Here is a 26,478-nt window from a genome sequence, read left to right on the forward strand (position 1 = left end):
TCCAGTCAAGTTGTTGGACAAACTGTTGCATGAATTGCTGCAGTCAACAAATTGTTGTTGTTTCTGAGGTTAATATTGACAGCACCCATGATGCTCATGTTTAATGTTATATAGAGATCATTAACACTTCTTTGCTTGTGAAACTTGTTAAAGGTGCTTGTGGCTGACATCAATATTGGATACGAGGATATCGTCAACTCCCAGGTTAGTGAAAAATGCCAGTCCTCTGATATAAGGTTAACTCAATAATAGATAATTGCTATCAGTGGAAAATTGGAATGACTATAGAGTCTTTGAACTTTGTTTACATTTACCTACTGAAAGTTGATTTCGGTTCCAAATTCTTCAATTTATTTTAATTCATTAATTTGTTTCCAAATTCATGATCCTTGAGAGATATCTGATGAGCAACATTGTTTATTGAAGATGGGCATACACGAAAAGCGTGAAAGTGCTTGTGATATCTCATCAGATTGACATTGAAGAAGTGCATGATGGTGTTACACAACTCTTGTACCATATTATGTAATTTGATCACCACTTTTTCCCGATGATATTTGAATCATAATGTAAAACACCTTGCAAAAAATTGACTACTATTATGTAATTTGTCAATCACCACTTTTTGCGGTTTGAGTTTTTCTAGTTTATATCGACAAAAAAAAAAGTGATTACTATTATGTAATTTGTGTCCTCCGATTTATTTACAAATTTGAGCTTCTCTTGTAAATTATTTTTCGTGCCCTCATTGTTGTTTTGGGGATCTTATGCAATTTCCTACCCTTTTTGAATAAAATTATACTGCCATAATTTCAAGATCAGATCTAGGGATGTCAATCTAGCCCGAAATCCACGGGTTGACCCGAATAACCCGGTAAAACCATAAGGTTAGAGACAGAAAATCGCGACCCAAATGCAGAATAGGGCTACACGGGTTGACCCGTTCGGGTCGGCGGGTGTTATGTGGGCTGGCCCGGGTGGGTTGCGGGTTAGCCGGTACCATTTCAATATATTATTATCCAACCAAAAGCATAAAGTCCAGCAAAATTAGGCCTGCATTTATTGGGGCAATACATCAAAAGATGGTGTGCAAAATCAATGATCATCACCAAATAATTGTGTATACAAGAAGCACTTCCATTTCTGTGTGAAGGTTGTAGAAGCCTTGCAATAATTTAAGGTTATCTACAATGCGAGATCCTTGAGCTGCTGAGAATCAACAACGGAGGGTGCACGAGTGAGGGCACATCCGGCAGTGGATGTCTTGGGGAAAGCTATGACCTCCCTGATGGAACTAGCCCCACCCAATAGCATTACCAGTCTATCCAACCCAAAAGCAATTCCTCCTGCGAAAACGAGACAATACAGCATTCGTGTCATAATAAAAGATGACCAAATGGCGGAAAAAGATAGAAATGCCATTCCGTACCATGAGGGGGAGCACCCATATCCAGAGCCTCCAAAAGATACCCAAACTTGTTTTCAGCCTGCACAATTGGTTTTATGAAATGAACACATTCTCTAATGATCCTTGATGTTAAAACGTTTGATGAATGAGTAGGATCTACCTGTTCAGAAGAAATGCCAACTATTTCCAAAACCTTCTGTTGGACTTCACGCTTGTAAATTCTCAAACTTCCCCCACCAATCTATCAAAAAACATAGGCTCTGAAACTGCTTAACGTATAGGAATACAAGGATTTATTTACCTCGACCCCATTGTAAACCATGTCATATGCTAAGGCTCGGGCAGAGGCAAGGTCTTTCATGTCCTCAGGATGAGGAGCTGTAAAAGGATGATGCAAGGCCTACAAACAGCAATTATAAACATGTATCTTGGAATGAGCCTTTCAGTCAAGCTAATATAAAAATTGTACAAACCTCAAGCCTTTCCTCCGAATCATTCCACTCGAACATTGGAAAATCAGTTACCCAGAGGATCGAGTGCCTTGACTAGCAAACACATAGATAAACAACATAAATGTCACAACAAAAACTGCCATAGTAAGGAAATGTGGTTCATAAAATCTACCTCAACAACTTACATGATCAAACAATCCCAACTCATGTGCTACGTACAGCCTTAGTCGGTCCAAGGTTTTATTAACTGATGCATTGTTACCTACGGCAAACAGGATGAGATCACCAGGACTAGCAGATAGTATCTTCAGTAAGAGATCTTGTTCGGTTTTGCCCAAACTCGACACCAGTGCGGGAATCCCTTCAAATCCACCTGCATTAAACATTATATTATGATGCAATGGAAACATTTTCACCAAGTAATGCTAGCTAGTATGTTGTTGAGATGCGTTATTACCATGACTTGAAACCTTTAAGTACGGCAGTCCCTTTGCTCCAGATTTAATAGCTTCATCATAAATATCACCCTTTTTGAGAGCACTATTTGAGTACTTCTGGCTTCCTGAAGGAATGCATATTGCTTTAATGATGCCGTCACTCGACAAGGTATCTGCAAAAACCTTGAAGGAAGAATTCCTGAACAAATCCGATACCTGAAGGTTGAATAAGATTTCATCAAAATCAGCAAGTGTAAGGTGAACAACTGGTCAAGCTCCAGTCTCTTATATAGATTGATCTCATCTATGATCCTATTTACATGAAAACAAAGTACTGAGGCGTGTCAACAAAAGATTACATCTTTCAGTTCAAGATCAAAACGAATATCGGGCCTGTCTGAACCAAATCTGCTTGTAGCTTCAGCATATGTCATCCTTGGGAAAGGGCTAGGTAGTTCAACTCCTTTGATATCAAGAAAAATCTGCAATTAATTAAATAGTCATTACAGACTCGATATAATTGGGGAAAAGAGTTTAATCCACTTGGCCTACCAAATAAGCTAAAGCTTGAAACAGCAGTTGACAAGGTAAAAGTCACATTTCCAGTACAAGATTATCTATTCAAGAATATTGATGTGAAGACTTGTATGGAAGAAAAGATTATCAGATTCATGAGGCCAGATTTTTTAAGCTAGTTTAAGGGCTAACAAGTGACTGTTTGCATCACAAGTGTGGAGCTCTACAAGATCCAATAAAGAATAACCCAAAAACTAATTACATGCTTGCTTGAGACCATGTGTCTAACACCTAGAATACATATGACATTCTTTCATGGTTGGATAACTGATTTAAAGCCCAATCACACAACATAAGGCAATGACAGCATACAGTGGAGAATCTGGGTTCCCTCAAGCTAGCCTATCAACCTATTATGTTTCCCAACATTGACAAAGATGTACATTTCCAAGATATACTATCATATGTCAAACTTTCATCATGGACACTAGTACTCAACTGAATAAAAGTTATGGAATGCAATGAAGTCAGAGTAACCTTTCTAATCAAATCTTCATTCAGTTTCAGCATATCCTCCAGAGGAGTGAATGCTATTTCAATGTCAAGCTGTGTAAATTCGGGCTGCCTGTCTGCTCTTAGATCTTCATCTCTGAAACATCTGCATGGCAAGAAACAGAAGTTAATCCAGATATTGTTCACATCATAAGTGCCAATAAGGAAGAATGAAGGCATGCAGAATGTGGAGTCTTCTTTGTGAAGTAAGAAAAAAAAATTATGGTTGTTCATATTCTGGAACATCAAACCATATTTTCAACTGAAAAGCTAGAAATGACATTCTCAATGGGGGAATGTGTATTAGAGCTGATGCGGTTCAGACAGATACAATGAAATCAAAAAGGGAAAAGCATTTATTATCCCCTCAGGGAATTGAATTACCTTGCTATTTGATAGTATTTATCAAAACCAGAGACCATTAGCATCTGCTTGAAGAGTTGTGGACTTTGTGGCAAAGCATAAAATGTTCCGGACTTCATAGAAGAATTTAAGAGAATAAGCATCAGATCTTTATTTTTTAAAGAAAATCATACAATCAATGGCTATATGATGGCAAAAGTGCATTAATTGACTTGTTGCAAAAACATTCATGTAACCAACTCAATGTGCTGTATCAACTGCCACAAGGAAATGTTATACTTTTCTAGATAATCAAACCCAATAAGGTACCATTGGTCATAGACTCGGAATATAATATATTTAGTATATTTAAGAAGAAAATAATTCCAATAATACACAGGATAATTTAATGGGCTCATAAGTCGTAACAATCAAGTAATTACAAGATCAACAAAGTTCGAGATGAATGAAGCATAAGTTAGGCTGAAATTCTAGATATCTTTTTCCTTTATTACCACCAAAAATTGTCAGTAAGTACGACTTTGAGTAACTTAGAATTTCACTACTTGCCCCACTATATTAACAGGTTGACGAAATGCCAAATCATGAAACCATATTGAGACAGTATATCTCCATTTAAAAGTAGTCAAAGATACCTGAACTCTTGAAGGCACTAAATAATCCCTCGCACCTTCCGGTGTAGATCTAGACAGAATTGGAGTCTCGATCTACCTTACAACAATTAAAAAGTCAGGATCAAGATCAACACAAGGATTATACTCCATGGAAGCTCTGATATGCTTTAATCACAAATTCAGATGGACTGAATACCAAAGTAAATACCTCAATGAAACCATGGACATCCTCAAGGTATCGTCGAATGAGTTTAACCACTTTATGCCGCAACATTATATTAGAATGCATTTGAGGTCGCCGTAGGTCTAGATATCGGTATCTGATATTGGAGGTTTTTATGAGTATGTGAACATATTAATAGAACTCGAATTCTTCATATATATCAACAATTCAACCAAAGAACTTGAAGTCTTTACTATTGCTAAGTTGGTTAAAACACCCCCAACCAAACCCCTTGAACCCTTCCTCCAACCCCAAAAACAAAGTCAAGTCATTATCAATGCAGCAGATATGATTGTTTTTCTTCTCAACTCAGACATAAAGCTCAATTTTAAGACATAAGGTCAGTGCACAAATTCTGGATGTCTGACATATATAATTGACAGTTGAAAATTGAAATCGTTATTTAGCATCTCAGATACATAATTTCTTCATAGAAAATTAAACATTTGGAACAAGGGCAATGAATTCCTAGAGGCATTGCTACAATTATAAGTTATAACACCCCATACTAGCGGAGATCATGGAAAACGGGCTACCTCAATCTGATTTCCTCTTTGACTGACTCTTTTGCCTCGTCAGCAGTAGTAACCAAAAACGGCAACTTTAATTTCACCGCATTCAAAACTTGGACATGCTCAGCAGCAACCTGGAATTGAAAATCACTAATAACCATCGAGATATCATAAAGGTTTTATAATCTTTTTTTATTTTCTCCCATTAACATTTCTTAGAAGCCTTATTCTCCGTATACACATCCATATAGGAACTATCAGAGAAGCAATTATCTTCATTTGCTTAATCAACCAAGAACAAACACGATGGTTTTGAAATTTTAGAGCAAGAAAAATGTATAACGACACGAGAAACTCTCAAAGTCAAGACAAATATTTGACAGAAAAACCAGATAAAGCGGTTTGGTGAACAAACTATTGCCAATTTCTAGTGCTCAATGAAAAAAAAAACTAATGGCCTAAATTTTTCAAAAGAACTCACCTCTACGAAGCCTGTTTTCATCTTTTCATTTATAGACTCAATAGGCCGCTGCCGGATAACCCCTTCCACTGAAATCACATATTCAAGCCTCAAATCATTGACAACTGCATGAGCCTCAGGGAAATCATCTGGAAGAGTAGTAACCTGTTCATCAATGGATATAAGTAAAGAGAGAAAATGTAATGAAGATTGAGCAATAACAGATACATTTTGGAACTTTGAAACTTATAGTCTGTCATCACAATCTTCCTTGAAAATTGCATTAACAGCATTGATGCAACATGAGCTGCATAGCAGAACCTAGACAAATAGCTAGGCTAGGGAATGAATTACGACTACAAAGTCATGTAGTAAATTCCTATGAGCATATTATGTACTCCCTCCCGTCCCATCATAAGCGAGCCACTTCATTTTTGCACTCATTTTGGAAAAATGATACTCCCTCCGTCCGCGAATAGGAGTCCCGTTTTCTATATTATTCTATCTTACTTTACATTTTCTCAGCTTTAACTATTTTATAATTTTTTCAAAACGAGTACAAATTTTGCAACAATTTGGCTCAATTTTTTTGATAATGTGTGGTTGAGATCATTAAACTTTTGGAACAAAAATCATGGATGTGAAATGGGACTGGTTATCAAATTCGGTACCAATTTTCCACATATAATTAACCATTTTTTTGTTCAATTTCATTTGATGCTGTGATTTGCAAAATGCAAGGGCAAAATCTTGTGCGCTGCTCTAAAAATGGAAACTGTGCTAATAGATTTTGAACTTCCCAAATTTTTATCACCTGCACGATTCCGGTGTGGTCGCGAAGGGTGAGGAATGTGAGACCGGCGTGAATACGGTGGAGCGCCACCCAGCCACAAAGGCGAACCCGTTTGCCAACGTCCGGTTCCCCCAATTCGCCGCAGAAATGAGAGCGTCTGACCCATTCAAGAGAGCTGGCGTTGGTCTCAGCAGCGGGAGACGGCGGCTGTTTGGTGCTGGCAACACTGAGAGTTTCCGAAGCGGAAGCATAAATGGATGAGTGGAGGCGCCTGTGGAGGAGCTTGGAGGGGATCAATTTTGGGATGGTGAGGAGTAGGAGCGGAAGCGAGGACTTTGCACGGAGGGCGACGGCGGGGATGGAGCGGAGAAGACCGGACATCACGGCGTGAAACCCAAATTCATAAATTGTTTAAGTCTTATCTTTTCTGAGAAATTGACTTTAACGGTAATTTTTAAATCATAATGTAATTATTACCTTTTAAAATATGTCTTCTCCGATGTTTTGTTTCGGAGATCCAATTTTTTCCTATTTTTAAAAATTTTTAAAATTGTTTGTTAGCTGCCCATTTTTAAGGTAAAATGTAAAAATTATCTTTTAAAATATGCTTTTGTTTATTTTTTCTCTGAAGAGCCGAGCACGTTTGAGCTTTGAGCAAGACGGGTTTGAATTCGAAAACTTCCGCAAACATGTCTTTGATCTATCGGGCAGGTATTGCGAGGAAGATATTCAATTGGTTTCTTTACGTCTCATTTACATTGATGGTCCCGCTGATGCATATACATATTGTCCTGATCATTTGTTGGCTTTATGGTTAATTGAATAGGCTATAGAACTGGGAGCAACAGAATTTAGAACTTATCATAAAAGTAGGCATAATAGATCTGGAACTGGATAACTTTCGAAATATCAATTTAGATATAAAAGTAGGCATAATAGATCTGAAACTGGATAACTTTCAAAATATCAATTTAGATTTACTAACACGTGTTCTTGAGTCAAATGATATCAAGTAACTCTTGTTCGACAAAGGGGCTATAACTTTTGGAAATACACAACCAATAGGTTGTCTAAGAGTTACATGCCTTCACTTGTACCGCTACCGACACTTCTCCTTCCTCTCGCCTGACATTACGGTGTGGAAAGGGAACCAAAGAATTACCTCGCGGTGGTTCCTGATAAGAGTGGAACTGATTTTATAGAGCTCTTGCAATCGGTTGGAAATTGACTCCAACACATAGAATTCGCTGAAATTTGTTGCTAATTCACACGATTTAAGCTAAGTATTTAAAATTCAAATTTCACCACCCTTATGTTTTTCCTACTTCCACCACTGTTACCGCCTTCTGTGCGGTTCCGATATACCTACCACTGATGGCAAACATGATCATTAAATTATTTATTTTGAATTTTATCTTGATCATCTTGGATTATTTTTATATATCCATCATACGGGCATTAACTAGATGGGGCAAACCTCAACATCACTCTACAAATATTAGAATGAATTTATAATTAGATGGGGCAAACAACACCATCACTCTACAAATATTAGAATGAACTTATAAATATTAGAAATAATTACTTAGCTTCTTCACGCTCACTTGCATATTGATCCCTTTTCCTATTTATAAGCAACAATCTTAGCCGACTTAATAAACCTAGATAATTCTAGTTGGTTCCCTAAAAAATAAATTTCTTACTATTAAATATATCTCAACTTTCTTCTCCCATCTCTCCAAAATAGGTGAAGTCTTTTTTTCAACTATGATCTTGGTAATAAATTGATCATTGATAAGTAAGTAGGGCCGGCAATTTTTGACACGACACGATAACACAACACGAACCGGTACAAAATTAATGGGTTTGGGTCAGATCTTATTGGGTTCGTGTCCTTATCGGGTCGACCCATTAAGGACACGAAAATTTCGTGTCGTGTTCGTGTCGGGTTCGTGCTATCCGTTAACAATACGTGTTCGTGTCGTGTACGTGTCGGGTTCATGTTATTCGTTAACAAATAATATTTTAATATTATTAATTCTTATTATTTTTATTTTTCAATATTTATTAAATTGACTCTCATAGTTTCATATGATCATATCTCATTTAAATTATTTAAATATTTAATCACTTTCCAATACGTGTTGTTATCGTGTCGTGTTGACCCGAAGTGGTTCATGTCGTTAATGGGTTCGTGTCGTTAATGGGTTCGTGTCGTGTTCGGGTTTGAGGGTAGCGGGTCGTGTTCGTGTTCGTGTTTTCTTAACAGGTCGTGTTCGTGTTTGTTGTTATCGTGTTCGTGTCGTTATCGTGTCGACACGATAACGACCCGACACGCACGATTTGCCACCCCTATAAATAAGGATTTTGCATGTTTTTAATACCTATATTTAGTTCATTTTAAATGTCAATCATGCAAAATTATGTTCTTAAGTTGCATATGTTATACATTTTAGTATTTTGTCGTGTTTTTTGAGAAATATTTAAAAAAGATAGAAAAAGGTGCAAAAAGGCCAAGGTGTAGCAGCCTTGGTTCAAGCAGAGTTTCCCGGCAGTTTTGGAGTCCAATCAATGATTAATGCATACCATTCTCTTCCTCTTCGAAAAGAGCTTCGCGTGGATGCCTTGAACGTCTCAATCAGAATTCTGTGGAGAAAGTTATAACCATTCTACGAACATTGCGCAGTGCTGTCAAAGCTGACCGAAATTTATGCGGAAATTCAAGGAATAAAATAAATTGTTGCTCAAATCTCTCCTATTTATTGCAGGGCATGAAAATTATCAAAACTAAACCTTTTTTCCAGCCTATAAATACCTATTAACCAATTCATAATCTTTATCTCAGAGCATGTATTCCTTCTCCCTCCCTACACATTCTTCCATCTCATATTCCACATATAATTCACCCATCTTCCATTGGAGCGGAGCTCTGCAGATCCAGACAAGAGAAGGCTGAAGATTGAAGATTCAACCTTGGGTTTTATCAATTTGTTTCATGTCTCGTGTACTTTAATTGTTGATTTTACTTGTCTATGAGTAGAACATCTTTTGTGGAACTTTTGGTGAAGATATTTAATTGTTTTCCTTGTTAGCTCTTGCAGTTATTTGATTTATCCTTGTACTTTCTATATTCAATTGATTAGCTCCATTTTGAATACATGTTAGAGTTGATTAGAGTACTCGGGAGAAGAAATAATTGATTTGGAAAAGGGATAATTCACAATTGAACTCGGGAGAGTTGAGGTTTTACCTAAGGTCTTTTGATCTTAACATTTTTATTGGGAGTTAGGGGTTAAGGGTTAAAAGGAGACTTTAATCCTAACACCTAATCTACGGATTTCTCACCTCGGGAGGGGGTTTAATCTAGTATTGTGACCGACTTAATAACTCTAGAGATCGTCATTTAAGGAAGTCGATTGGAGAATAGCTCATGATTGTGTTTTTGGATCCTAAAATTCCAATTTCTTATGCCGGCTGTGTATTATGTGTTTCTATGCTTTCTTTTTATTTATTTATTTTATTTCTATCTAGTTCAATAAATCAAATCAAAATCTTCGTGTCTTTAAATAGTATATGACGTTTAGTATATGATAGTCAGTTGCAATCGTATTCTCTATATTCGGTATCCGATATCAACCTCTAACTATACTAAATCTATTATGTATGCTTGCAGATATTTTTAGTGCTAATAAAAATTGCATCAATTACTAAACAGTCAAAGTGTCAAACCAATTGACAACAAACATTATAAAAAATGTGATCAGGCATAAATGTATAGGGATGCACTTCAAAAATATCACATTTTAAGTTCACGACATCCTTCCAATTACATGCTGCCACGTGGTACTTATAAGCAACAAACTTAATTGATCACTTAGATGATCAGATTGCATAAAAGACAATTTATGTTGCATTAAATGCACTTTATTTTGCATTTTAGTCTATAATGCAAAATAAAGTGCATTTAATGCAACATAAACCGTCCTTTATGCAATTTGGGGTAATTCTTTTGTGTCATCCTTTGTCATCCTTTCTTGCTTAATTATGTTGTTATGTTGCATCTACTTGTCACATGGCAGTATATGGTTGGAAGAATGTTGTGACTCTAAGGATGAAATGAAATTAGTGCATGTATATTCTGATATTCATTCAGCTCTTCATTTTGTGAATGTTTGAAAAATTGATTGCACTCAATTCTTGCAGCCATGCTTTGCCACCCAATATTGTACGATGTGGCAACGGGCAAATAGTTTAAGAGGGGATAATTAAATATAAAATAAATAAATTCTCAAATAATACAAATTACTATAAATTTCAGTATTTATTTTGAAACAAATCAAAATTTATTAACCTGTGTGATAAAAAGCCAAAGTTAGATACCCATTATTAAATCAAATCATTAGTATTTTCTAAATTCTAGTACACTACAACTGAAAAAATACGACAGCAAAATTGGCTGTTAATTAACTGATGTATGGTCCTTTTCAATTCAAACCTTTAAAATTTTGACATATTTTTACTTACTAAAATAAGGTTATATGGTTTTGACGCATGATAAAACTACCACCTTCCGATTACGATTGATGCTAAAAACATGTTTATGATCATATGATAGTAAGCTCTTTGCAACAGTTTTTAGTTATCATCAGAAACACCTAAATGAGTTCATTCATTTTCTTGTGATTTGATGATGCTTGTTTGTCAAACTTTGCTAATTTGCAGCCAAAACCTCCGATGCCTTAGCTTTTTGATGCATAAAGAAGTCGAACATACTAGCTACTTAGCAACGAAATGCAGCCCTGCATAAGACCATCCACAACGGGACTCGCCGGCGTCTCGCGTCTCGTCTCAGCGAGACGAGACCCCGGCGAGACGCGTTGCAGCCTCCATCTCGTCCCGTCTCGTCGCGCGTCTCGTCGCGCGACTCGTCTCGCCGAGCCAGGAGACGAGCTGGCTCGCCACGCGCCTCGGCGACGTGGCGCAGCCCGGCGTCGTGCGTGACGCCCACTCGCCGGCCCGCGAGTGGGCGTCGTCACGTGCTGACGCAATAAATATTTTTTTTTAAAAAAAAATCGAATTTAAATAAAAAAAAAAAAATTTTGTAACGGTATTATTACCGTTTTTTTGTTTTTTTTTTTATATTTTTTTTGTTTTTTATTAAATTTTTTACTCTATAAATACTCCTAAACCCATCCTCATTTACACACAACTACACATCTATTCTTCATATCATCTAAATTTTCTCTCAAATTTTCGCTGAAATTTTCATAACCCAACTCAAGATGTCCGGCGACGGCGAGGGCAACTATGGCGGCTCCGGCTCCGGCGGGTGGGATCTCAACTCATTCGGCGATTGGGAGAACATGATCAACACATTGGGCGGTGGAGGTTCGTCAACGCCGGGGACCCAGGGTTCGGCGACGCCGGGGGGGTACCAACCACCCAATTTTGACCTTGATGCATATGTTCGTCCCAACGTCCCGCGGTTTTCGCAGGGATTATCCCAGATCCGGGAGGATTTTCCAGTTGATCCCACGCCGGGAGTAGGCCGAGGCGGTGGAGGTGGCCGAGGCGGTGGAGGTGGCCGAGGCAGTGTACAACCCCAGACGGGCGAGGACGAGGAGGAAGAAGAGGAAGAGGATCTTGGCCGACATCCGTACAACAACCTCGAAACGATGGCGGTGTACAACGCCTGGATCACGGTCTCGTACGATCCCATCGTCGGGAATCAACAAACCCGGAAGTGTTTCTGGGAAAAGGTTGTCGAGGTCTACCACCAAATAAAGCCGAACCGCTCCCGCAAGCGCACAGTTAAAATGATCCGCTGTCACTTTGACCGAGTCGACCGACAGGTCAAAAAATTATGCGGCATCTACTCGGCGGAAGAGGCGCGCTACCAAAGCGGCGCCACGGCCACCGACATTTTGACGTCCGCTTTGCGCGCCTACTACCAGGACGAGGGACATCAATTCAGATTTGTTGATGTTTGGCGCGCCGTCAAGGACGAGGAACGATGGGCCGGCGGTTTCCGCTCCAGCTCGGGCTCAAACTCGAAGCGCACGAAGCATACGGCGAGTGGCCAATACTCGTCTAGTGCTGGTGCGTCTGGTGGTGACACTGCTGAAGGCATCAGCCAACATGATGCTGAATCCCAGGAGTTTGCGGGTACGGTCGGCGATGCAGGAGGATCCGCGAGTACGCGCCGTCGGCCGCAAGGGACGAAGGCGGCGAAAGCGGCTAGAGCAAGGAAGGGCCGAGGCGAATCAAGCCAGCCGGCCTCAGGATCGGGCTCGCGAGGAGGCTCGGACACACTTATGGTGGCGTACATGACCGCCACAATGGCGGACACTTCCCGTTTCTCGCACTCCCAATACGCGGCCTGGTGGAACGGAATTGTGCATATGGCAGCACAACTTGGCCTTCCGACTCCCCCTCAACCTCGACCGCCTCCGGAGGATGATTAGCCCTTCCGATTAATTTTTTTTTATTTTGTGTGTTTTTTTATTTTGTGTGTTTTTTTATTTTGTGTGTTTTTTTTATTTTGTGTGTTTTTTTATTTAGTGTGTTTTTTAATTTTGTTTTAATTTTAATAAAGTGTGTTTGTTTAAATTGAATTGGGTTTTAAAAAAAATTATAAATTAAATTGAATGAATAGTAATTAAGAGACGGTATAGAGACGGTTAAGAGACGGAGCGTTGCAGCCTCCGTCTCTTAGTTAAGAGATGGAGGAAAAAAGGACAGTGGGGCCCTCAAATAGTGCTCAAATAGTAGTTAAGAGACGGTTTAAGAGACGGTATAGAGACAGCGTTGTGGATGGCCTAAGTGAATATGGTCTCCAAGACCTAACACTTCTTGATTCAAAGCAAACCAGCCTGCAGCTGTTGCCCAAAATAACGCGTTTGAGGCAGTCGAAACGAAAGATTAGAAAGCGCGAACAAGGAGCAGATGTTGCAGTTGGCCTTGAATGAGAGGTTTCTGACATGAGAAATTCTAGTATACGTATATAGTTAAGGCAAGAGAAGTTTGTTAAAGTTGTAAACAATAATTATATGACATGATTTTTTGAGGAAACCATGAAATTTGATCATTAATTATGTTTTTTTGGTCTTACTGCATTTTACTCTGTTGTATGCTATTTGATGTCGGCTGATTAAGACAGTGCTACATAATTATATGTTCATATTTTACCTTGAGGTTCAAGTATAATAGGCCATGAGAATCCTCTCAATCTTCTAGGAGTACTACACACTCCATGCCATCCTCTCTCTCTCTCTCTCTCTCTCTCTACTCACACACACACATTGCTTTACCCAATTAGAACGAACTAACTTGTTGAGACATTGGCCATAATTTTCTTGTTTTAACAAAATTTAAGAAAAAAGAACAAATTTTTACAACAAACTTTGTCTAAACTTCACTAACAACATATGCTACACGTAAGTGAAGAAATATTCTATACTTCACATATAAAACCAAAAAAGAACAATCTTTTACAAAAGGGGTTGCTTCTCAGTAACTCAGTTATCAGTTGGAGAAAAAAAATGACAAATTATGATTAGTCATAATCACCCTCTTGAATAGGGAATTAGTTGGCATGCGTGCAAGGCAAAATTAGCAGTGTTTTTTATCCATTGAAATGGACCCTCCATAAGCTCCTGTCCAAATTCATGTCTCCTTTATATCATGATCAAAATTTATTTATTCATTTATTACTTATATTACTAATTTTTAATGTGCCCTTATATTATCTTATTATAATGATTAATCATTGGTTTTCAATTAATAATTTATTACTAGTATTTTACATTTTAAAATATTTATAAGAAATATCATTCGAAGTTAGGATGTGAAGTCAGCATGAGGAATATTCAGAGAAGGACAAGACTTAAAATATTTGAAAACAAAAGATTGCCGAAATCTTGTACTCCATATAAAGAAAAGGTAATCGAATAAATGTGTCCACAAAATTAGATAAAGACACTAAATACACACCATAAGGTTGGTGAGAGTGACAAATGAGGGCACCCTTTTGCTGATATCAGTTTAACTAAAAGACAGAAACCATAGTTTCAAATTTGCCTTTTTTATCCAACCTTCTCTCCCTCTGTGTTTTTTTGCAAATTTCGGTTCACATTCTCAACTCCATTTTTTATTATTTTTATTTGTCAATCTTGTTTTGACATATTTTCTCTGGCACAGTCTTGATATTCTCAAAAAGTAGTTCCAATACTTACCAACCCAATAAATCCCTATGTAGATTGTTAGTCTTTTCTTTCAGCTCAATTCAGTTTCTCAGAAAGAGGTAGGTTGCCTGCAAGATCAGATTTTTATTCTCTCACTGTTACATATTTTGCATTCTTTTATCTGTTTTTCCTTTTAACTTCTTCCTGTCTGAATTCCATTTGAAGTGTCAATTTGAAAGCATGAATCTTGGCAACTTCTTTGAGTTATTTTAAAGCCCCTGTTGTGAACCATATTCTTGAATTCTGATTAGATACTAAGTTTTAGGCCAAAGACAGAATCTTGATTTCTAGCCCTGAATTTCAGCAGTTCTCATCAATGGGTAGAATTAGCCCAATAATTCTCCTAGTGATAGTGATTCTAGCAATTGGCTTCTTCCTACTTGGATTGCTACAGCTTGTGATTAGGTGTGTGATGAAAAGTCCATCATTTTCCTCAATCTCACAATCCAGCAGGTTCCCTGATGCTGCTTCTGCTGCTTCACACACATTCCAGAGGCAGCTGCATCAGCTTTTCCGGCTACATGACTCGGGCCTCGACCAGTCGTTGATAGATGCTCTGCCTCTTTTTTACTACAAGGACATCATAGGATTGAAGGAGCCATTTGATTGTGCTGTTTGTCTCTCTGAGTTCTCATTTCTTGACAAGCTCAAGGTCCTGCCTAATTGCAGCCATGCCTTCCACATCCACTGCATTGAAACATGGCTGCTGTCGAATTCGACCTGCCCTCTATGTCGAAGCCTAATCGGATTTGGGAGTTCAGCTGATAGCCCCTTGTTCAGCACTTGTGATTTGGATCACCAATGGAGCAGCTTGTCTTTCCCTGATGGGCCTAGTGGCTCATCTCCTGCCAATTCTAGGCCCGAGACGAGCAATGCTGGGGCGGCCAGGACGCTCTCTGTTCGTCTTGGGAAGTTTAGGAGCACTAATGAAGGAGTAGGTAGTGAAATCCAGATGCAAAATGAAGTCAGTAGCAGCAACCTTGATGCTAGGAGATGTTATTCTATGGGTGCTTTTCAATATGTTGTTGGTGACACCAACCTTCAAGTGGCGCTGCCTCGCTGCAGTGGCGTTGCAACGAGGGCTAAAGTGCGATTTGGCAGCGAGGAAGCGGATGAGAAGAAGATTGGTGTTAGGAGTAGAGGTGATAGTTTCTCTGTATCCAAGATTTGGCTATGGTCCAAGAAAGGCAAGTTCAATCCTACATCACAAGCAAATGAAAATATAGTAGTAAGTGGTTTAGTATGAAAAAGAGGTTGTTTTGATATGGTGTTTGGGTTAAGAGAAACTATAGTATTTTGTTTTCAATAGAGAAAAGCATTAGTCTTTTTACCTTAGCAGCAAAGATGACTAATTTTTTACTATAACTAATTTTGTACAAAGTACATGCATGTTGCAAGTTTTCACACAGATGAAGGTGAAAAAGTATGTGACAATATGCTTTATTTTTCACATACCATATTCTGTTTTTAGAAGAAAATTTTGGTGGGGTGTTAATGTGATTCATGTGTAAGGACTTGCTTAGGCTTTAGCCTTCATTTTAGGTGCAATTGATTGATTTTATGTTCATTTTGAAGCAGTATTATTATTACAAGTTTGAAGCCCTTTTTGACTAAGTTTTTAGTCAATACTCCAAAGTTGATCATATTTGTGAATTAGTGACATCTAATTATGAGGATTCTGACTAGTTTTCGTTCATTGGGGTATTAAAAATGGCATTTTATTGAGAGAAAAAAGTATGCATGAAAAAAAGGTAAATTGGTTAAAGACTTAGAATAAGATTTTATTCGACCTTTAAAGGTAAAAAGGGGAATGCTAAAAAATAAGGCAAGTCGAATTTTTTATTGCTTTCATAGTGATTAAAGATGTAAATGGAATTAGATTCTCACTTGCAAAATCGTTATCCTATCTGTGTCTTAACGGAAATATAACATATTTTTGTAATTATTTTAATTTAAACAGCAATTAAACCACCATGTAATCTTTTTTATACTCCATAAGATAAATCAATATTTGTCATACTTTTGACTATCAATGTATAAAAAAAATTTGAATCTAAATAAAAGAAACCGATAAAATTTATTACAACGGTAGACTATGCAATGGAGGCACCATCCGGCCCCAACTTCTTCGACATACACCTCAATAGATCGTGGAATAAAATGAAACATGTAAAAAGAAGATGATCAATGTTGGTTCCTCATCTACCTCGTAATGACTCAAACTCCTAATCTATTGATGAGAGAAAAAAGATCTTACCAGTTGAGTTGTGTTCCATCGTTACACTTAAAATAATACTAACCCTAAACAAAACAAATGTGATGAAATAAGGATGATAGACTGATAGTACCACTTACTTTTATTAAAAGTATAATTTATAATTGTAATCTTTATATTTAAAAGAAATATTATCATTTTATATATATATTTAGTAGTAGTATATATCCCACATCTTTCAAAATTGCGGAATTTTATCATTTTGATATGTGTCACATTTTTGTAAATAACAAATAATGGGATTAAAAAAATTCTTAATTGTTCCATTGACAAAATTTAATACTCCCTATATTATTATTATTTTATTTATTTTTACTTTCTTAAGCTTAAAATGACATTTAGTTGTCCACGCCAATACGCCATCACTATTAAGTTATCATGGGATAAGAGGAAAATTTTGAAATTTTGTAATTTATCATTCAAAATTTAAGAAATACAGATTAAATTAAAATATGACTAAATTTAATAATTTATATTTAATGAAATATTGTATGCTATAAATTATAATGATTCGTGGGCATGATCTCATATATTAGTAATTGTTGTTGTAACGCACTTCGAAAATCCAAATTAAAACAGAATAGAGTATACTCGAACTCCGATGTCTTCTTAAAATCCGGCCGTCCAAATGAATCGTTATCACCACCTCTTAATAACGATAAATCCAACGGTCGATCTTCACTCTCAGAAACCCTCAAAACACAAAGCCCGCGAAAGAGGAGAAAGAAATGCAAGCTATGTGTGGAAGAGGAAGGTGTACTCTGCGAGCGGATGGCATTGCTCAGGCCTGCCATTTCAACTCTCGCCCCATCCTCCATGTCCACATGGATCGGTATGTTCTCGCAAATCGCCCTTTGATTTTCGCTGATTCGAGTTTGATTTACTACTTGCTTCCAACGAAGAAGAAAACTGTTGATTTTGAGTGAAATTGGTTTATGAATTAGGTATCGGCCGTCGTACAACGTCGCGCCGGGGTTCAACGTGCCGGTGGTTCGACTAGACGATGGCGGTGGCGATTGCGTCGTTTCGCACTGCATGAAATGGGGGCTGGTTCCTAGCTTTACTAAGAAAACTGATAAAGTCGATCACTTTAAGATGGTACTATAGTAATGGCTTTTTCAATAGTAGTAGTCTCTAATTTGACTCACATTTGAGCAGGTGTGTGCATTTGATGAGAGAGAGTTGACTAATGCTGTAACCTCTAATTTTGACTTACATTTGTGCATGTGTGTGAATTTGATGAGATAGAGAGAGATGACTGGAACATGAAGGTTGTTTTTGTTTCGGAGCTATCTCACTTGTGCTGTGATTTTATAGTTCAATGCGAGGTGTGAATCGATAAGAGAGAAGGCTTCCTTTCGTCGACTTCTTCCAAAGAACAGGTGTTTGGTCTCTTTTGAAGGGTATGGCTCTCTGCAACTCTATGCATATTCTTGTTTGTTGTTGCTGAAAGTTCATATATAGAGTGATTAACACCTTAATATCATGTTTCTTGCACCTGCTCCAACATCATCATCATCATTTCTGAATTTTCTGCTCTGAAAAAATGTGATGTATGCTTTTATGATATACTCCTATGACTGTATTAGTTCCAGTTTTTACCTGATAAAATTATGTTTTCAGATTTTATGAATGGAAGAAGGATGGATCTAAAAAGCAACCTTACTACGTCCACTTTAAGGACGATCGTCCAATGGTTTTTGCTGCTCTATTCGATTCTTGGAAAAATTCAGAAGGTGAAATACACATTAATGAAGAACATGTCCATAAGACTACGACCAATGCACTTTTGCTGAGCCATTTTTGTACTGTTTTTCCCATTCATTATTCAGGAGAAACGCTTTACACCTTCACTATTATCACTACTTCATCCTCATCATCTCTGGAATGGCTTCATGGTTTGTACTTTCCCTCCTTTTGATGATGAAATACACTTCCACTTGAACAGATCATAATGTAGTTTGTTCATTCAAGTACAACATCTCTCAGCCATGGCTGCTGTTTTGGGGGATCAATTTGATTTCAAACTCATGTCTGTCTGCATTCGTATTCGCAGCAATTGTTTGATTATTTGTTACCCCATTGCAGATAGGATGCCTGTAATCCTGGGCAGCAAAGAATCAACTGATTGGTGGCTGAATGATTCTTCTTTGTCCAATCTTGACAAAATACTCAAACCATATGAAGAAACAGATTTGGTGAGAACCCAACATCTCTGGTTGTTTGTCCTTGATGATATGTTGCTGGAGATGTGAACTGGGATTTGAAAGAAATTGGCTTTTTCTTACAGGCCTGGTATCCTGTCACACCTGCAGTTGGTAAAATTTCTTTTGATGGACCTGAGTGCATTAAGGAGGTAATAATTTTCTATTTAGCACACACACAGTTATTAATCAGATCTAGACTTGATTTGTAGTTGGTCTCAATCACCATTAGGAAGATATGCTGCATTTAGTCAAAGTTTACTTAAATGTCATCATTCTGGAAATAACTAGATAATGATATGATATGTTACATTCTTGCATGTTGAATCTTGTAACGAGACTAAGCTCTCTTGACACAGGTAAAACTGGAGGAGACCAAGACAATCTCTCAGTTTTTCTCAAAGAAACAAGCAAGCAAATCAGAGGATCCAACATCTGAAAAAACACCGATCAAAGAAGAGCTCCAGGAATGTATTGCACCAAAAATTGAGAAAGAGGAACCTCAAAATCAGTCTACAGTTGAAAGCGCTGCAATGAAGGATGAAGCTAGTGTGATGGAAGAACCAAAACAAGAAATTGTGAAAGAGGAACCTTGTAGCCAAGAAGAATCTGTTACAAAAACAGGCAAGAGTGATACCAAAGATGCAGATCATGCAAAGCCATCTGCTAAAGAAACTGATAGGCTAAGGCTACTGCACATGAGTCCAATCAAGAAAAGAAGAATTGGGGCCAATGATAAACAAGGACAAGGGGCGGGTGATAAACAACCAACTCTATTTTCCTACTTTGGTAATCACTAATAGTCGGTTGGTTTGTGGTTTTGTTATATTAGCACATCTTATGTATATATTAGCTTATGGAGAATATTAGCTGGAGGTTCTGAACTAGGTTAGGTTTACAAGAATAGATTCACTAGAAATTTTTGTGTATAACCATCATTAGGTTCTTTGATGGTTTGATGTTCTAGTTATATCTAATTCTTGATCTGATTAAAAGCCACCCAATATGAAAAACCACCCAGATTTTCAAGTAGCTAATGAGTTTCTTTTTCTCTTGTGCTTCAATAAAGATGAGACATCACGAAATCTCTTCTTAGCAAGAGTCAAATCTCCCTTGCGTGCTGCAGTATAGCATAGTTCTCATAAAATTGGGGTTTTCAAATTCTCGGTAAGCTGGGTTTGAGCCTCACGGGATGAGTTGGACTGGTTGGTTTGCTAAGCTTCGTGTGCACTCTATTCGAGGTATTTTGGTCCTGGTTGGTGTTGTTGCTCATTGCCATTGGGTTGTTGAGACCTTCTGGATATTCTCATCTTCGTGTTGATTCTTTTTTGTAATAGACGAATACACTTTTTTCTTTATTGCCATTTTCTCTATAGATTTTTCGCCGTAAAGTGAAAACTAGGCTCGGCTCCTATTTCGCAATATATGCTGTCAAGGCTTTCCTTTTCATAATCAAATTGTAAGTGTAAAGTAAGTAATATAATGTGATAATTTCTTGAATTGTAGAATGTCATAAACTTTTGTTTACACTCGATTCAAATAAAATTCACTCACAAAAACTTGAACACATATTAATGGCGCAAGTTTCTATTGCACAAAAAGCTCGCAATCCTAATGTTTAGCATATCCAATTTAATTACAGTAAAAAAGGATATCATTTTAATGATCGGTCTAGTACCTACTACCTAGTTTACCATATTGTCACTTCTGATGAATATATCAACTTTAATTTTTTTTTAAAAAGTACTTCAAAAGCCAAAATTTTAATAGGAGTATTAGATTAAAAAAACTAGAAAAATATTTATTTACATACTTACTTTCTATAAAAAAATTACTCTTTTTCTAATAAATCTATTAAAAATGACTCCTTTTAACAAACAATCAGTCAAAATTTGCTGCACAGTCACTTTCGATAAATAAGTTTATTTTTATTTTTAAAATTTAATTTTAGTAAAAAAAACATACTATCAGGAAAGAAAATGTAGAAAATACTTGTCAAAATATCATGACTCATAGCAAATAATCCAAAATTAATCAATGGCTTTAAGAAAAACAGGTCTTTTTAGGTCAAGAATAATAGAAAAGGCACCACCCACTCACCCACTCACCATCCCATCATATCTTCTGTTATACCTCACCAATTGGGATAATGCAAAAACAATCCACAAAAAAGGTAAGCATGCCTTCCAATTTCACTAGTCCACATCAAAACTTTATACCTCCAACTACAAACAATAATAACAAAAAACTATTGAGAACTGAGTCCAACATTGATGAGCTGTAATTATTCATAATTGCGCCTACCCAATTTTAATATATAAAAAAATATACAGCAAGTATTAATTCACAAACAAGTAATGAAAATACAATACTTACAAATTGAAAATGATTGATTGTAGTGTATACGAATACAATACAGCTAGACGAAGGTGGCCCCATCCTTGCCCATGTCCATCGATCCCTTGGCGTATCTGGACGAGAAATTCCGCGACGCGTAATAGTAACCGTCGGCATCTTCCCCTTCCTTGGCGAAATCCCCAATTTGCCCCCCCGGCCCCTCGTCGAAATTCATCGCGTAGCTCAGTGGATCGTATTGGAAATTCGCGTGCTTTCCGCCGCCGCTGCGGTTCCGATTGAACCGCCGGATGAACGTCTTCCACCTCGGCCCGGCCACCAGCTCCGACCACTCGCGGATCTTCTTCACCGCGCCCACGCCGCGCGAGCGCATCCTCTGCCACCACGTCGTCGCGCCGGAGGAAGGGGAGGCGGAGTCGCGGTCGAAGCAGGGAAGGCTGAAGCAGCCGCGGCGTCGGCTGCGGAATTCGGAGGATTCGTCGGATTGCTCGGTGATTTGGATTGGGGATTCGCGAGGAGGCTCCATGACTTGATTAATTAGCATGTATACTTCAATATACAAACTTGTGTATGTAATTGTGTGCATATATGTGTGAGAGAGCGGCGGAGAGTGAAATGGTTGGCGAATTATTCTCTCTCTCGAGCTCTGGTTTTGCAGCGAATAACGGATGAAATAGTTATTGATGTTTCCGAAAATGGGCTTTACTGTCAGGGGACAGTATAGCGGCAGTTTGGGGGTCAAATTGTAATTGGCGGAACTCACTGGGACCGGAAACCAGTCCATCCTTTGTATACGTGTCATCAACAGATAAGGTTCAGTCAAAAAGTATAAAGAATCCATTAAATACGATCAAATTTGTTTCAACTCACAAATTAAAATAGTTAAGAAAAACAACGAAATTTAGATTTATTTGTAATTATTCCATTCCAAGATTTTTCGATTAAATCATAAGTATCCGATATAGTATCTCTCTCTAGATATGTGAAGAAGACAAATGCGCTTTATACTCTAATTCTAATTTTCTAGTATAAAATATTAACATGCAGCTTGGGTGCGCACATCTCTATTCACAATATTGACAACACTAATTAAGAAATTAAATATAAATTATGGAATTACAGATTAATTATAAGATTACTTTTGTGTGTATTATGGTTGGTGGCTTGGCACAAGCACAAGTGCACAACCCAAATATTAATGGTTTCTTTTATCAAATTTGATTGGTTTATTACAAGATTTAAAACCATCAACTTGGATTAAAACTCACTCTGTCACACCCAATTATCACCCAATTGGAATTAAACATGCTCTGCAATACCTAATTTTCCTTTCAAACAAAGTTTGAATAAGTTGTTAAATATCATTAGTTTGGATGAAAGATAGTTAGATACATTTAGTAAATTTGAATCTTCGACCACCTCATTGTTTTTATGAATTCAAATAACTAGTACTCCATTCTAGTTAAGATTAGGATAAAGAAGAGGCCTAAAAAAATATCCAATAAATACTTCAAATCAGACTCGGATTTAATTAAATGAATATTATTAGCACCAGATTATAGTGGGAGCCCTAAAAAATTAAATTAAGTTAATGATTGTTGGAAGACAGCCACCAACCTTGCCAAAAAAATAACATATGTAAAAGACAGCAGTCTCCTTTAACTAAGAACCAAACATATGCTAGAATATGACTAACTTGATCCTCTACAGTTAGCTGTAGCAGATGACTTTTTATAAGTAAAAACACAACTTTTTTTAAGACAAACATACATACATATCCACATGTGTTAATGTGTGTGATGGACATGGATAGTAGAATATCACAATGTTACATAATACTCCCTCCGTCCCCGAATAAGAGTCGCTAATTTCCTTTTTGGGTCGTCCCTCATTAAGAGTCACTCTTCATTTTTACCATAAATGGTAGTAGGTCTCACATTCTACTAACTCACTCCACTCACATTTTATTATAAAATCAATATAAAAAGTGGGTCTCACATTCTACTAACTTTTTCAACCAACTTTTCTTTACATTTCTTAAAACTCGTGTCCGGTCAAACAACGACTCCTATTAGGGGACGGAGGGAGTATTAATCTCCCAAACTCAAAAAAATCTGCAGAAATGTCAATTTCTACTAATGGGGCCAATATAATGACAATGATATATGCACCTAATATGCCATCAAATATCAGCAAATATTTGTTGACACACTTTTGTTACATTAACTTCTTCACCATGCCCATATAGTATCGCAATCAGGAGCATCGACAGATCACAGAGCAAAGAGTATATGCCAAATGAGATACCAAAAGTATCCAACAAGTTTGCACAATTATACATGAATAATTCTCATAGAAAATCAACATGAAGATACACAGCAAAGAGTTGATTGCAAGACGCCCGCTGTCCTTTTCAGCTCTTAAAATTCTCATTCCATTATATGTCTCTCATTCAAAAAATCCTAAATATGAGTATAAATTATTCACGCGTTCAAGTTCAAAGACTCCTAAATACGAGTACAGACTATTTAAAATTTTGAAAAATCAAATTTAAGAACTGCTTGAAACAAGTACTCCTATAACCATTCTATTCAAATCCGAAAATTCCAAGAAATCTTAAATATGAGTATAAACCTGTTTATTAATTCAAAACAGACTAAAAAAAATCCTAGAAATGAGTATAACTTTTCTAACCAAATTGGATCCAATTCCATGTATTAAAGTTAGATGCATAACTTATCCTAGACTTGCATCTGCAAGATGATAAATACCATAACATAAGATTCAATTGAATTCAAAACAGAGAATTGAAAGAGACCTATATCCCATCCCCTTCCCCAAAGAAGAAACTAAACAAGATATGGATGATACCTACATATATACTGCTCTAAGTAAACTATTGAACAAGGCCTTTCTCTTACAATATTGCATTGTCATTCGCAAGGCCAGGAACCCGACTCAGAGCCATTTATAAGACAACTGAAAGGCTAGAGAGTCCAGCCCTCAGCAAAGCCACCGTTGTCATTTCACCACGAAATACTCAAAACACAGAGTCAAGTAATATACACATAACACTACTTAATTCAAACACATAAAGCATACACCATTGGTAATGGTATTAAACAGATACTAGCATCAACAACCTTTACCTACAATGTTACCACGCTCCAAACTCCACTGCGAGTTTTCCCATAGACCTCCCCGGCCACATCTGAGCTCCCAGAATCAATGGCAATTGCCCCAAAAAGAGCACGGAACGCACCACAGACCACAGCAGGAGCTGTGGCATTGGTCTTGCTCGCGACCCTCACAACGTTCTGCAAACCAAGCCGGATCCCATCAGCATTGCAGGAGCCCTCCACCTTAGCCGCCTCAGCAATCGCAAGGTTCAAATCCTTGGCAGAGATATCCACATCTTTCCTTATCGATTGCAACGCGACAGAGGTTTGAATGACACTTTCCCCCAATACGCTTAGAGCCTTGTTGTTCTCCTCAGAGTAGGAGGAGTGCGTCATTGCTCGTCGCAGCAATCCAAATCTCTTAAATGTGTAGCTACAAGCTCGTTGCATAAGCATTTCATTAAATTTGTAGTATTACCACGTTTAACCATAGAGCAAAATTTCAACTCTGTACGAAAATGAAATACAAACAAATGGTGTGCGTGAGTGTGTGTTGGTGAATACACAGTAAATTAAAAGCGGAAATGGGCAGATTACTTGATCTGATTTTGCAGATTGGCGAGTGCGATTGAGAAAGATGTTGACACTCTCAACGAGAGCTCCGGCAAAGATGATTCTTCTTCAGAAAATGCCTATCGCCAAAAAAAAAACCGAATAAATGGGAAAGGAAACACACGCACGCATACAAATGAATTTACATAAGCAGTGATGATGACTGATAAGTGAATATTTGAATGATCGAAGTTCACGTACCACATTTGATTTACTTATTGATTTAGAGAGAGAGAGTGAAATTATTTTAATTACCTGCGCCGAGGAGGAAAGGAGAGTGATCAAGAGAAAGAGGAGTGTAGCAGAAACCCTAAAATGGGAACCCATGTTCTTGCTTCGTAATCGTTGCTACGACGATGGAAACATCAGTGAATTTGAGAAGTGAACTTCCGAGTGATTCTGGGCTCCAGCGAAGTGGGCTATCTTTTATTGGCCCATCAGAAATGGAATAATAAGATTTATTTTATTAGAGCGCAAATATGAGACCACTCATTGCCATGGGCACCGCCTCTTAAGACCATCCGCAATGGGCGGACGATGGCACGCCCGATGGCGCGCATCGTCCGCGCCATTCATCGTCCGCCCCCACTGTGAGTGTGTGGCATAGGCCGCGGACGATAGTCGCGGCCTATGCTTCGGGCGCGACTTAAACCGCGGACGATGGTCATCGTCCGCGCCATCGTCCGCTCCATTGCGGACGTCGCGGACGATGGTCGCGGACGATGACCATCGTTCGCGACATCGTCCGCCCCATTGTGAAGGCCGCGGACGATGGCACGCGGTTTCGTTTTTTATAAATAGCGTTCATTTGTAATATTTCATTTCACACGATTTCATCTTCGAAACTTACATTTACATAATTACTACGAAATGGATTCAAGCCCCAATAGCCCTACGTTTAGCGGAGAGGCGCATTGGCCGGGTACAGAACCCGGCGATTATCGTTCGTTCGGCGACAACACCCATTACGATCCCGATTTCAGTACGGAATCGTATGGGTTGTCTGATATGGAGCCGTCGCCGCACCGCCCAACCGCATCGGCCGATCCCGCCCCCGCAGCGACCGGTGCCGCCAAGGGGAAGGCGAAGCGGAACCGGCAGCGGGCGCAGAAGTTGCCGCCTCCCGGTGACTGCAATGAGTACGCCCCCGGCCGTACGAACTACACCGGCGACGAAACTCTCACTTTGGCCCGGTGTTGGGTAGATATATCGGAAGATCCGATATTTGAAAACAGTTAAATTAATTAAACAAAACAACAAAATGATGATGTGGCGCGCCTTAGGGCGCCCCACTGCTGATGGTCTAAGCACACACAATATATTAGAGCGAAACCAATACC

The 26,478-nt window shown here is 38.1% G+C and overlaps 5 protein-coding genes and 1 long non-coding RNA gene across 8 annotated transcripts; 2 read left to right on the plus strand and 4 right to left on the minus strand.

The window, feature by feature from the left end:
- Nucleotides 1-1,032: 1,032 nt before the first annotated feature.
- Nucleotides 1,033-6,753, minus strand: LOC121787471 (aspartate--tRNA ligase, chloroplastic/mitochondrial-like). The gene is made up of 15 exons (XM_042186201.1): nucleotides 6,352-6,753; nucleotides 5,559-5,702; nucleotides 5,102-5,211; nucleotides 4,551-4,662; nucleotides 4,364-4,435; nucleotides 3,750-3,841; nucleotides 3,351-3,471; nucleotides 2,657-2,779; nucleotides 2,318-2,513; nucleotides 2,046-2,233; nucleotides 1,882-1,953; nucleotides 1,710-1,808; nucleotides 1,569-1,649; nucleotides 1,430-1,487; nucleotides 1,033-1,346 (listed from the first exon to the last, which is right to left on the minus strand). Exons 1-15 carry the CDS (start codon nucleotides 6,709-6,711, stop codon nucleotides 1,186-1,188), a joined length of 1,989 nt encoding a protein of 662 aa, XP_042042135.1. The 5' UTR covers nucleotides 6,712-6,753; the 3' UTR covers nucleotides 1,033-1,185.
- Nucleotides 6,754-14,321: 7,568 nt separating this feature from the next.
- LOC121785880 (RING-H2 finger protein ATL47-like) lies at nucleotides 14,322-16,108 on the plus strand. Its single transcript, XM_042184347.1, has one exon. It carries the CDS (start codon nucleotides 14,890-14,892, stop codon nucleotides 15,817-15,819), a length of 930 nt encoding a protein of 309 aa, XP_042040281.1. The 5' UTR covers nucleotides 14,322-14,889; the 3' UTR covers nucleotides 15,820-16,108.
- A 1,271-nt stretch (nucleotides 16,109-17,379) lies between these two features.
- LOC121785730 (abasic site processing protein YoqW-like) lies at nucleotides 17,380-21,260 on the plus strand. 3 transcript variants are annotated; one of them, XM_042184150.1, is made up of 9 exons: nucleotides 17,380-17,680; nucleotides 17,793-17,946; nucleotides 18,166-18,251; nucleotides 18,472-18,584; nucleotides 18,681-18,746; nucleotides 18,937-19,046; nucleotides 19,139-19,204; nucleotides 19,412-19,841; nucleotides 20,122-21,260. In XM_042184150.1, exons 1-9 carry the CDS (start codon nucleotides 17,577-17,579, stop codon nucleotides 20,181-20,183), a joined length of 1,191 nt encoding a protein of 396 aa, XP_042040084.1. In that variant the 5' UTR covers nucleotides 17,380-17,576; the 3' UTR covers nucleotides 20,184-21,260. The 3 variants fall into 3 exon arrangements, with proteins under 3 accessions (XP_042040084.1, XP_042040082.1, XP_042040083.1); XM_042184148.1 differs by having other exon boundaries at nucleotides 18,472-18,746; nucleotides 20,122-21,173; XM_042184149.1 differs by having other exon boundaries at nucleotides 18,472-18,746; nucleotides 19,412-21,173.
- On the minus strand, nucleotides 18,524-21,277 carry LOC121785732. The gene is made up of 2 exons (XR_006047039.1): nucleotides 21,161-21,277; nucleotides 18,524-19,157 (listed from the first exon to the last, which is right to left on the minus strand). It is a non-coding gene; the product is annotated as an uncharacterized LOC121785732 (long non-coding RNA).
- Nucleotides 21,278-21,322: 45 nt separating this feature from the next.
- LOC121785731 lies at nucleotides 21,323-23,348 on the minus strand. Its single transcript, XM_042184151.1, has one exon. It carries the CDS (start codon nucleotides 22,246-22,248, stop codon nucleotides 21,472-21,474), a length of 777 nt encoding a protein of 258 aa, XP_042040085.1. The 5' UTR covers nucleotides 22,249-23,348; the 3' UTR covers nucleotides 21,323-21,471.
- Nucleotides 23,349-24,374: 1,026 nt separating this feature from the next.
- Nucleotides 24,375-25,551, minus strand: LOC121788080 (protein NUCLEAR FUSION DEFECTIVE 2-like). The gene is made up of 3 exons (XM_042186952.1): nucleotides 25,394-25,551; nucleotides 25,124-25,218; nucleotides 24,375-24,959 (listed from the first exon to the last, which is right to left on the minus strand). The coding sequence occupies exons 1-3, from the start codon at nucleotides 25,463-25,465 to the stop codon at nucleotides 24,557-24,559; spliced, it is 570 nt and encodes a 189-aa protein (XP_042042886.1). The 5' UTR covers nucleotides 25,466-25,551; the 3' UTR covers nucleotides 24,375-24,556.
- Nucleotides 25,552-26,478: the final 927 nt, after the last annotated feature.

Source organism: Salvia splendens, chromosome 22, assembly GCF_004379255.2.
Source record: "Salvia splendens isolate huo1 chromosome 22, SspV2, whole genome shotgun sequence".
In the NCBI taxonomy this organism is placed as follows: domain Eukaryota; kingdom Viridiplantae; phylum Streptophyta; class Magnoliopsida; order Lamiales; family Lamiaceae; genus Salvia; species Salvia splendens.

Coding starts and splice junctions, on each gene's coding strand:
- LOC121787471 (XM_042186201.1), bottom strand. CDS start 6,711: ATGTCCGGTCTTCTCCGCTCCATCCCCGCCGTCGCCCTCCGTGCAAAG. Junction 1,954..2,045: donor AGTTGGGATTGTTTGATCAT/GTAAGTTGTTGA, acceptor TGTGTTTGCTAG/TCAAGGCACTCGATCCTCTG. Junction 1,650..1,709: donor TGGTTTACAATGGGGTCGAG/GTAAATAAATCC, acceptor GTTTTTTGATAG/ATTGGTGGGGGAAGTTTGAG.
- LOC121785880 (XM_042184347.1), top strand. CDS start 14,890: ATGGGTAGAATTAGCCCAATAATTCTCCTAGTGATAGTGATTCTAGCA.
- LOC121785730 (XM_042184148.1), top strand. CDS start 17,577: ATGCAAGCTATGTGTGGAAGAGGAAGGTGTACTCTGCGAGCGGATGGC. Junction 18,747..18,936: donor ATCTCTGGAATGGCTTCATG/GTTTGTACTTTC, acceptor ACCCCATTGCAG/ATAGGATGCCTGTAATCCTG. Junction 19,205..19,411: donor GACCTGAGTGCATTAAGGAG/GTAATAATTTTC, acceptor CTCTTGACACAG/GTAAAACTGGAGGAGACCAA.
- LOC121785731 (XM_042184151.1), bottom strand. CDS start 22,248: ATGGATTCTTTATACTTTTTGACTGAACCTTATCTGTTGATGACACGT.
- LOC121788080 (XM_042186952.1), bottom strand. CDS start 25,465: ATGGGTTCCCATTTTAGGGTTTCTGCTACACTCCTCTTTCTCTTGATC. Junction 25,219..25,393: donor TCCTTTCCTCCTCGGCGCAG/GTAATTAAAATA, acceptor TTTTGGCGATAG/GCATTTTCTGAAGAAGAATC. Junction 24,960..25,123: donor AATCTGCAAAATCAGATCAA/GTAATCTGCCCA, acceptor ACGAGCTTGTAG/CTACACATTTAAGAGATTTG.